Here is a 12,230-nt window from a genome sequence, read left to right as displayed (position 1 = left end):
AGGGATAGAAGAATAGTTGAGAGCGAACAAAAGAGGTACCCTAATCCTTTGATTGAACAAGTCTATAAAAAAATTTAGGGTTACAAAGTGATGTCCTCATTTTGGTGAAGATTGAAGAAAATTGTTTTATCACAAAAGAACCTCCAAAATCCAAAATGTCTTACTCCGTGTTTAATCTTCTTGGCTTCTCTGGTTGCAAAGATCTCTCACAAAACAGTCCTCACCTTATCAACATACCTTGTAAAGCTGTTGTCTCCTTTTTTCCCATCCAAAGATTAGTGGAAAAGTTCCTTTTCAAGGCTTCTTCACTCCTATATATATGCAAAACCCTTTGGACCAGTTTTCTTGAACAAAAGAATGGCATTTCCTCAACATTGGTATAGACTACCTTTTGGTAAAGAAGAAAGGGTTCTAACATGGTAGAGGGAAATGAAGAACAAAAAGTACAGGGAAAGAGAAAGAGGAGGGGGGAAAACAAACTATGATGTACTGCCACAGTCACTTCCTACTTTCCTGTCCAAACTTGCTGCATGGTGCATGGGACCATGCAGCAAGTTTGGACCCATCCCATCATATAGGAGCTCAACATTCAGCTGTTTTTCCTGACCATGTTTTGTAATTTAATTTTATGCTGAATGTTGAATTAAGCAGACTAGGGTTTTTATCACCAGTATTGCATTTTTATTGCCACTAATAAAAATATTGCTAAGTGGCAATTTTGGCACTATGCAGTGCAACCCCTGTATTAATGAATAGTTGTACAGGTATGGTACATTACATTGCACTGGAGACATAAAACATCTACCAAACTTATATTGAATTATTCTAATCAGTACGTCTATCCTTAAATAATACTGAAATGAGGATTGGCTATTATTTTTGTTAAATATATCTTGTATAAGCAATGTCATTAGATAGCACATTCTTTCTCATTGCATTATTGACTAATTAAAATCAGACAATGTTGTTTTTTCAAAACAGCAGAGTGCAGCATTTCCAAGAAAACTATCTTCAATGTGATTTTACTCTTTAAATTGAATTGTTGCACAGATAATACATTTATAAAGTTTGGATGTGACCCATTTTGCAAAAAAAATATGGATATGGCTAATTTTGAAACAAACTTAGATGGTGATTGTCGGGGTAAAATCATCCGACCCATTTTGCAAAAAAAAAATATGGACAAACTTAGATGGTGATTGTCGGGGTAAAATCATCCGACATACGATTTTCCGCGCTTTTCCAGCTTTTTAAACGAACGACGGTTGTCACCATGGCAATGCCGATCAGACAACTTTTGGAAACTCGACCGCGGATTGGCTGGAAGATATCGTACCACCAGCGGACGTCTTGTAGCGCTATTATGCGCTGATTGGTGGAATCCTATTTGCTTCAATCCGTATAAAAGGATTGAGTTTAGGCAGGAAGTTTAGTTTGCGTAGGACACATTAAGGGAACTCATGTTTGTTCTAGCTTCGCCTAAGCTGGCCTAGAAGATTGTTTCGCCTCGCTGTGTGGTAACTAACATTGGAAGAAGTTCATCGCAAGGTGTCTTTTCGACGGACCAGTTGTTGTGGATTAAAAGCATTTGAACTTTGTTACATCAGAAGTTTTGTAATTGTTTGTTTTGTGAACTTTTGTAACTGTACATATGTTTTACTTGTAATATAAACGATTTTGTGAAAATCAGTAAACGTCTATTCTTGTTGTGAATTTGACTGTGATAATGCTTTGTTTTAAATGTTTATTGATTAGTATAACAATAAACAAAAATCAAATAAAAGTAGTTGTACTATTCTTTTTTTAATACAAAACTCAATACAAAACATTACAAAATAAAGATTTCATTTAAATGATAGATGAAATCTTCATTTGTGCTATTTATTCATAGGTTTCGTAAATGTTAACTGCAGAAAATTCAGAAATGGTTATTGGTTAACATATCTTATATATTTTGTAATATTCTAAAAAGTCAATGTCATGCTATTTAGATACACACAACTTTGACAAAGCATTATGAATCTTTTAATTTCTCTTCTTGTAGTCTCTCACTTTGTGATATCACTGTAAAGTGTTTGTTTCCATTTTGTTTTCCAAGTTTCATCAAAATTTTGAAACTTCAATATCTGTTTGGTACACTACTTTATCTTGTATCAGTTTCTTGATTTCATTAAAATGAATCTTTCAGTAGGAGGGAATTTAGTGCCACTAAGTTTCATAACTTTTATCAGATGCAAAAAATCTGATGAAAGTCAAACATCCAGGATCTTCAAGAAGGGGAAGCTTGGGCTTTTTCCTAGACCTGAGAATACTTGGGGATAAATAATGATTCTACCCTTATAAAATTAATGTTATTATTATTCAAATTATTGTTAAATTATTACTGACTGAAATAAAATTTTTAAGATTATTATTATTTTTTATTAATTAACAACACAATGTGTTCATTTGTTCAAAAAACAAAATTGCAAAGAACCCCACTAAAGGGCAAAAAGTCCTCTTCTATCCTTGGGTCCTCATGTAACCTCTTGATAGCCCTACAAACATCTATATCTTGGATGTAGCTGTTATTGAAACAACCTTCAGAATGAATGTAGCTGATTTTGCAAACTATCCTTATTAGATCTGGATGTTTTTGCATAACTTTTTTAAACCTTTTTTTATGACTATTACAAAACATAACAGGTTTAACTGCATTATTAAGATGGATCTAGCCTATTTTGGATAAATTTGATTTCACCTCCATGAAAAAGCATATTTTTTAGCACAATTTATCATCAGTTGACTTTGTAGAAAATATGGATGTAGCCAATATTGCAAGTATTGGCTACATTTAAATATTCATTCTTACCAAAGCTAATTATAACTGTAGTTTTCATATCAAACCTAAATTCGTGGAAATACTTTTTAAAAGTAATTAATATACATATAATTATATATATAATATACATATAATATAGATGTTCCTTGACTACAATGTTTTGACATATGATATTTTGCACTTACAATGGCTGATGTGAATGAAGCAGAAATGTAGGGAAAATAGTTAGAATTTGAATTCAAGCTGCTCTATTGATGCGTTAATGATCTTCCTTTAGACTTGATATATATATATATACAGGGTGTTCCATAAATTTGTAAATAGTTTAAAAATTCATAAAAGTTGAAATAATTGGTATTTTTGAATTGCTTTGCATAAAAGTTATTCTCACGAAGGGGGATTTTTTGGGGTAGAGAAAAAGGAAATAGTTCAAATTTTTGTTGATAGAGGGTGCTGAACATAAGCAAATCACTGGAATTGTGCAAATCTGAATCTTATAAAATGCAGGGTGTATGATTAACAGCTGATTTCTGAATTTTCTTGTTATTGGTTTTCATTATGATGATGACGTTGGTGGATAAAGCACTATTGGTGAAGTTGTTTTATCTCAGCCACAAATTGCGGGCTGAAACTTTACAAAGGTTTAGGACACAGACGAGAATGAAGAAAGGTTCAGGTTCAATCACTCCTGCCGGATTGGTTTTCCTAGTACGATGTTTCGAAGAAAGAGGAAGTTTGTGTAATAACCCACGCAGTGGTGCACCACTTTTATCAGAGGTCTGTACCTCCGATGTGGCTTTGAAAATGGAGACTAAGTCCTGAGTGTACCACAATAGCCCATCTTCTTTAGTGCAATTAAAGGATGCCATTTGTCATGAAATCTCCTGCGTCCATCCGGATCTGCTACATGCTGCAGTTAGCAGTGTTATTACTTGCTTGCAAACTGTCGTTTGTGGTGATTGGCGGACACATAGAACAAGTGCTCTAGTGCTGTGATATGCATGTAAGTGTAAACATTTGCCTGCATGCAAATAAATGTAATTTTCCTATGGAATTCCAGTGATTTTTCTTGCATTCAGCATCCTCTTTCGACAAAAATTTGAACTATTTTCTTTTTCTCTACCCAAAAAATCCCCTTTGTGAGAATAACTTTTACACAAACCATATTCAAATATACCAATTCTTTCAACTTTTATGAATTTTTAAACTATTTACAAATTTATGGGACACCCTGCATATCAAGCTTATATACCATCTTATATTATCTTGTGTTTTACAGTATATCCATTATGTCTGCAAAATGTTCCTCAGTCTCATTGACAACTTAAAATATTATATAACTTGTAAGCATAGCAGTTATGGCAATTGCTTGTGAGTTTGGGCTGTCACTATCAATGATAGCCTAAACTCATATTATGGACTCATATAGTATGTAATGTTGCATATTGTAAACTATATGTAAAGCTTATTTTCTATTTATTGTTATTTTTGACTTATGATGTGTTTTTCAGAATGTAACAACCATAAATCAAGGAGACACTGTAATCTATTAAATTCTCCATTTATGAATAAAAAAAATTGGTTTTAATAAATTTGGAATAATAGCATGATTTTTGAATTTAGGCAATCAGTGACACTAGTTTGAGGCAATGATGACAATATTTTGAACACCTTAAAAAAAAGATGATAAAAATATAACTATATTTAATGAAGTTTTACTTTCTTTTTCTATTTTGTCTTTATTTTTAATTCTTGCTTATATAAATAAAAATTTTAGAAGGTTCTGGGAGAAAAGAATTGTCCTGAAGTAATATTCAAACCCACAACTCCTGCCTTAATTAAAAAAATAAAATAAAATTAATGAATTTAAACTTTAGTTCTTTTACCATTTTGAGTTTATAATTTATCTAACATTTTTGTTAAAATAATCTTTTAGCATATATTTTTATTTTAACCAATTATTTTTGTAATGACTGTTACAAAACACAGGAATCATAATTGAAAGAAAATGGATTTATATAACAGACTAAAAAAACATAACTAAAAACTAATAAAATTTAAGAAATATTTTAGGATTTAATCACTGATTATAATTTATAAAACTAAATTATGATAGGAAAAAGTTCAAAAATTTTAGAAAATCCAAATAATATGCTAAGAAGTAATGACAGCTGAATCATTCAACTGTTTAACATGAGTTCCTGGTACAGGTGACTCAGACGACCTTCTTTTTTATTAAGCTTGTTTTTCTAAAAACAAAATAATTCTGTTAATTTCCAGAAAAAAGTTGATCAAAACAACTAAATTTATATATCATTTATATTTACAATATTTATCTGGATTAATTCTTTTTATTCAGTTGTGTTAAAGTGTATAAATAAAAATTGTGTTGTGTTGAAAGTTTCGTAAGGAAGCTAAAAATTTAGAACTTAATTGTAAATTTTAATTAATTGTAATTTTAATTTAATTTAAAATTTTGTTTATCAAATTAGAAAATAGAGATAGGACATGTCCTGCAGTAATTTAACATTTTTGAAAAATTTTAAATTACATATTTTACATATATATGATTAAAGAAATATACAGTATTTCAAAATTTAAATATTTAAGAATATTAAAGTGAATAATTAATAGATTATTGTAAACCTACTGACTTAAATTTCTTCATAATTTGTATCAAGATAGTAAATAATGGTGGTTGTTGTTGTTTGTTAATTTCACTAGTTTATAAATTACAGTGTTATGGATTCAGATTTATCCCATATCTTAGTGATTACTTCAAATTAATTTTAGTATAATTAATGAACAAAATTCAAATTGATTTAGTTAATTTGTTCATCTTGTTAATTTGTTTATGACAACAAAGATTATACAGTAGAACCTTGGTATACGACCTTAATCAGTTCCTGATGTTTGGACTTATACTGAATAGGACACATACCAAACCAACCTTTCCCATAAGAAGTAATGTAAAAATGATTAATCTGTTCTCATGTAAAAAAAACCCCTCTTGATATGGTATATTAATGGGGTTGTAAAATAATTTAACTCCTTTTGCAACGTTAGCAGATTTAATAATGTCTTTATTTTTCATGATAGTCGATATATATCATCATTCTCGGAATATGGTATGCAACAGTTAAATCTCGAACACGCATGCCACCTTCATATTTCTCAACAATCTCTTTTTTCAGTTCCATTATGATTCTAGTCATTTTTTTTAGTTTTCTGTTACTTTTCATTTGTCTTTTTGCAATTCATGATTAATAAAAATATTAAAATTTTACTTACAAATTAAAATCAGAAGAAATTTAACACTGCGAACGTCTAGTCTGGTCTGATACACTGATAGTGCTTGAGGGGACAGTTAGTGTCTACCTCCTGATAGTCGAAATCAACTAGGTCATTCAATCTGATTGCATCTGTGAACAAGATTGGTGTGTCGTCGAATTTTTGTTTTTCATGCAGAGGAAAAAAATCTAAATGTCAATATCATGGGTTTATTTACAGATAGTTACAATCTTATATACAGAAAGCTCATAACAATGTTGATCATGGAGACAGTGGTTGGAGCACACGAGATGGACGTCCTGCCCTGAGCATGTCGACTCAAAAAGTGGTTAACTTTAATTTCTTACGTCATGCTGGTTGGGTCAGGTGCAGTGTTGCCAACCACCGCATGCTACTTGTTCATAGATGGTGCATATAATTGAATTAAGTTGTATACCAAACAAAAGTTGTATACTGAGCAAAATTTGTTTCGTCCAAACAGGACATATTTCGAATTGGACATATTCTAAAGCAGACGTATACTGTACTGAGGTACCACTGTATATCCAATAATTGACAGAGGAATATAATCAAAATAGTCTATTTCTTCTGGAAGCCCTTTCTAGCTCTTCATAAACTATTAGTAAAGAAATTTCAGAATGTTAGCAAAAAATATTGGCAAAAACATCAAAATAATATTTCATTTATATCAACTGATGAAAATGAAATATTTTCATCAGTTTTGCTAAAAGCAATGAGATCTTCATCTGTGATAATTTTTATATCCACTAGCTTATACAAAATTTCTTCAAAAATTTTCTTTCCTGAAGCAGTAAAAACAGATCATATTTAATCTGGAGGTGAGCTACTAATCATATTTTCACTTTACATCATATTTTTACAATGAATTAAAGCATTTGTAAGCTTATCCTTCTACTTCTATTTAGCATTCTCCAAATTCAAAATACTTGTCCCTGCAATTGTAATTGTGCCTTCTGTTTTCTCACTGATTGGGCTGCAATTTGAAAAAATTAGTCCTATAAATTCCCACTGTTGTCCATATGTTTGTCTATCGTTCCTTAATATTGAGAATGGAGTTAGATAGATGAAAATTGAGACTAGATATGAAAAGCTTAAGGGCAGAAGATCCTGATTAACTATATACGAACTTCTAGTTTGCACTGGAAATCATGTTATTTCAATTCAAAAATTTTCCCCTGGAAGGAGTTAGACAGATGACTTGCACAACTCTATTGCCAGCAGGAAAAGTATGATGTACAGGGGCAAGACACTACTAATTTGAGATAGAGAACATATATTTTTAATTTATTTAATTTAAAATTGGAGCCCAGCATTGTGACGATGTCACAATAAAATACTTGTTTGGTTTTCCATTTCTTTACAATGATGCTTTCTACATTACAGTTGAAAATCTGAAGTAACAGTGGTCTTAAGATGTAAGGTGTGAATTGTTTTATGATCATTTTGGTAACTCTGGTGTGCAGCTACTACAATTAGCACACTCATGAAATTACTTTGTTTACACTCAATGACTCAAACTGGGTATATGTAAATAAGCACTGCACATAAAACCAATATCTAGCAAGAAACTACAAAAATATACACAAAAGCAAATGTTTGCTTCTATGTGGATTTTTGTAGTTTCTTGCTGGATATTGGTTTGTGTGTTGTGCTTATTTACTTTGTTTACAGTTTACAAGTTAGATAGGAAGAAGGTCCTGGTCTTTGGGATATGCCATTTAAAATTAGATTGCATTTACATTTTCTTTGAAATGAGGACAGGTCAACAACTTTCTTGTTATGGATAAAGTCAGAACAATTTTTATTTTTCCATTTAATAGCAGAGAGGTATGTTGCTTATAGTTGTTGGTTTAAAAGTATGTTAAATTTATTTAGAATTAAAAAGTGTTATTTTTTGCTTAATATATTGTATATAATAATTCACATGATTGCATATTACAGGAAAAAATTGCTTTAAAAGAAAGGGGGAAAGAAGACAGGCATGAAGCTGCAATGTTCAGCTTGCCAACCACCTATCTTATTTATTTGACTATGCAAGTCTACAATTTGTTTTTACAAACTTAATATGTACCATATATCTGTGCAGATAAGACAATAATTGAATCATAAAAAAAGACCCCCAAAATCCAGGGTTGTCTTATAGGACAATTACAAAAAAGTTAGATTGAAATTTATATAAATTAAAACCACTATAAAAAACGGACAAACCATAATTATTTACTATTAGAGAGTAGGGTATGTCCACAAAATAGAATAGCCCATATGACATTTTTGTGAATAGTCAAGATCATTACACGAATGCTTGAATCAGTTCAAATGTTTGCAGTGCTGCCAGATGCAATAAAATAAAATTTGTTCATTTGAAAAATTACAAATAGGACATAATTCTGTATACACTATACAGTATTATTATCCAGATGATGATTGCTGATCTAAACTAAATTCATAGGCCATTGATTGTTTGGGGGTCGTCTTATAGGACAGATATATGCTAAAACTATAAAACTTTGATGAAAATTTATACCTTGTGTTATCTGAAGGTTGTCTTATCTGTGCAGATATATGGTAACTAAAATAGAAAATTCTAACATTGATATCTTGCAAACTCCTGCACATTGGCAAGAGTTACTTCATTATGTATTAGTCAAATAAGTATACCATAACACATTAAAAAAATCAAATAATTTAATGAAGGCAAAAGTTGATGATTTTTCTAAGTTGCATGTAATACAGACGTCCTTTAACAAATTTACTCAAAACAGAATCAAAGATAGTAGTTTATTTATGTTCTTATACTATATTTAATATTATTTCTCCATGCAGGATTAGAAATTAAGAATACTTAATCAGCTCTTCTGGTTGTAATGAAACCTGTTCAAACTTCAGAGCACACATTTTTATAAAATACAAGATAACACTTAAATACCTCACTTACATAAAAAGTAAATTTTTTTTGTTGCTTGCATGCTATATGGCTATAAAAATGAAATCTTAACATTACCTGCAACCTACAAGATGTTTGTTTACAGTAAGTGCCAACTTAGAAAAGTAGTGCATAAATTCTTATTATGTGTGTGTTTTGAAATTTATGAAAAAAATTATATTTAAACTCAAAAAAAAAAATAATAATAATTGATACTAGTTTGTTGAGGTTGTCATGATTGAAAATTTGACTTTGCTAGTTGCTAATGATATGGGGAAAACACGAGGTTCTGTGTTATAACTAGCTGGAAGAAGTGATAAAAGCAAATATGTAAGACATCTTTACACTTCAGCATTTAAACAAGACATTTGTCTTGTTTAAATGCTCAGCCTATTTAAATAAGAAATATCTTGTTTAAATAATCAGCCTATTTGAATAAGATCATGCAAATTGGAAAACTTATTTAAAAACATTTTGGAACATAACTGGTTGGTTAAAAATAACATGGTGTTACTCTTTTCTTAAGAGATTTTTAAAAACTGTGGAAACATTATAAAGGTATAATTTTATAACACAGTTGATATAAAATATTAACAACCCAACATATAATGGTGAAGGGGTGAGTCTTGTCATATGCTACAAAATCTTGTAAAAATTTTTTTAGATGTACAGTACAGTTAGCTGCAATGACATTATAATTGATGGATTTGACTTTTAGGGATGACATAAATCTCCAACCACTCCAGCTCCAGGCACTTTAGGTTGGCTACATGTATAGGGTTGGTTTAAAGATCTTTGCCTCCTGCATATTGACCTCAATGTCATTCTCCATCACATATGCTAAGACAGTAGCTGCATACGTTTTTTTTTTATTGTTAACTCATGTTCTTTAATTAATCTTCATGGAAAGAGAACAGGAGGTGGCATCAATGTATTCAGATTCAACATGGATTTAGATCTTTGGAAAACTATACATCCCTGGGAGATGTTGGTTGTCTGGATCTTTAACCATTGCTAATGAGGCTGTAAGTTATACTATTTCTTTTATACCACAAACAAAAGTCGTTGGTGCAAGCAATCTTTTTGTAATTTTTTAAAGCATGATTGTACCTAATGATTTTGAACTTATTACTATTCTGTTGTTTATTGAAATGCAAGTCACCATATTTCCTGATTAACCAGAAACTGTACTGATTGGGTATCCATGTTCAGCTGCAACATTTTTTAATATATTAAAATTCATCTCTGTCCATTATGCTAGCTGTGTGTGAATGCTCTTTTAACCATGGAGACAAAGGATGCAATTTTAAAGCAGTACAAGTCCTGAGATCTCTTGGTATGAACAATGGATAGTAGTTGGGTTTTCTGTAGTGCTTAGTGGAAATCTGTTCATCATGGGAGTGTATTGAATGTCTAAGAAATTGCAAAATTAGTTTAGTAAATTGTGTTGATGCAAACACCTAAAATAAAGTCTAAGAATTAGCAATGTGATTGCTTGCTCAAGTTGGAAGAAGAGAACATACAGATTGTTATTAATGTCTTTTTAAAACTTTTGAAAGTTTGGTTTCTTGCACCAGATTATAAGAATACCACGACATGCCTGGTGTACAAGACTATTTGTTGATCTTATGAAAGCAGGATGGTTTCTTCCAGGGTCCTTATAACAGTTCACACAGGTCCTGACATGGGGCTTTCCATTGGTACACCTCAGTCCTGCAGGTAGGTCTTTCCCTCAAATTTGAGAGCAATAGTAGCAGATTAGGTATACCCATTTTAAAATATAATTATGGATGTTTTTGGGAATTGCAAACATGTCTGAAGATGACAGAAGCAAGGTGAATCCAAACAATTGCTGAATTATATCATACTATATTATTACTACTATTATTGTAGTAACAGTCTTATATTCTAAAAAACAACAAAACTGTTTTATTGTAATATCTGGTAAATAAACTTTAGCATTAAAATTGCAAGCACAAGTTTACTTTCAGGGATAGAAACATTGAATTTTTGTTTTCAATAGAATTTAATCTTCAAAAGATATTCCAAAACAACCAAACTTTGTTGTATTGTCTACAAAGTTAAAACATATAAGAAGGGAGTGATGAGAGAGATTAGAAACAGTAGTAGTAGTAAAGAGCAGTTTTAGCTAAAATTTGGCCAGACAATTTTTAAGTTGAGGCCACCAAGATTAATCTGAATCCTTTCTCTGAAAAATAATTTTAAACATTTTAAAACCTTAAGCCATTTTATTTTCTAACCTATTGTTGAAAATAAATCACTATATATAGCTGTGATTTATTTTCAATGACTATCTAAATTATATAAATTTAACTTTTCTGGCTTTTATAGCTGCCAAGGGTTTTTGAATCAGTCATTTATATCAATTGTTTAGTGCCTTAAATCTTAGGGAATCACAAGGTTAAAAAAAACTACACTTAAATTGAGTTTCTTTGAAATTAACTAAAGGAATGCTAATGGAGTTTTGGAACACTTAAACCAAATTTAATGATTTGGAACACTCAATCATTTTTTATTCTTTTTTTCTTGGACTCAAACACTTTTTGAAATACATTGAATGTTTTTTAAAAAATGCATTCTAATCTTATAAGTTTAAAATATATACATTCCTTATTTTTTTTATCAAAAATTTAAAGTCACATTACAATAGACACAAAAACAATGTAATATTAATATTAAAAAAATAAAGCATAAGGTCTAACATTAATCTTTTCTGCAGTTTCACTTTCTATAGAATTAATTGTCATATCCATTAAGCACTCCTTTGGATTTACTTATAGATAATTCTTTGACCTTCAGGCAAGAAAAGTTCCATTCCACTGATACAAGGGAAACAGATAGCATCAGCAAAATTCTTATGGCTGTAAGTTGAGAAAAACATCTATATATTTACAAATATAAATATCCAAAACCCAATAGTTATTTATTAAAGCCAAATGAATGCCAGATTATATCTGGCTTTATTACTACTACTATTTTTAATTAAATTCTAAGTAATTTGGCACTAGAGATAGGTGTTAAGTGTAAGTAACTGAGTATGGTTGTATCTAAATTAATAGGTTCTGGAAGTGAATTTCAGACTAAGGTCTGGATAATGTAACTGGAAAGGCAATCTCACAATAAGTTGGAGTTATGGGTTCAAATCCCATTTTG

The 12,230-nt window shown here is 30.4% G+C and overlaps 1 protein-coding gene across 5 annotated transcripts in view; it reads left to right on the top strand.

Annotated features, from left to right (window-relative positions):
• The window catches only part of LOC111624216 (calpain-5-like), a 70,034-nt gene that overhangs the window by 6,257 nt on the left and 51,547 nt on the right, over nucleotides 1-12,230 (top strand). The window contains exon 1 of one of the 5 annotated variants that reach the window (XR_002756536.1): nucleotides 11,763-11,940. The exons of 1 other annotated variant lie outside the window; for it this stretch is intronic. Coding sequence is in view for 3 of the 4 variants with exons in the window: in XM_023367027.1 (XP_023222795.1) it covers nucleotides 11,935-11,940 (6 nt within the window). In the remaining variant the exon portion in view is untranslated. Of the gene's footprint in view, nucleotides 1-11,762; nucleotides 11,941-12,230 lie in introns of those variants that run through there. 3 more of the 5 variants (XM_023367027.1, XM_023367024.1, XM_023367026.1) reach the window with 3 other exon arrangements.

The sequence above is a fragment of the Centruroides sculpturatus genome, unplaced genomic scaffold (assembly GCF_000671375.1).
Source record: "Centruroides sculpturatus isolate CEXI.00-Female unplaced genomic scaffold, Cexi_2.0 scaffold61, whole genome shotgun sequence".
Taxonomy (NCBI): domain Eukaryota; kingdom Metazoa; phylum Arthropoda; class Arachnida; order Scorpiones; family Buthidae; genus Centruroides; species Centruroides sculpturatus.
Note: the sequence above shows the minus strand (reverse complement) of the source record. Positions and strands in the feature narration are given on the sequence as shown.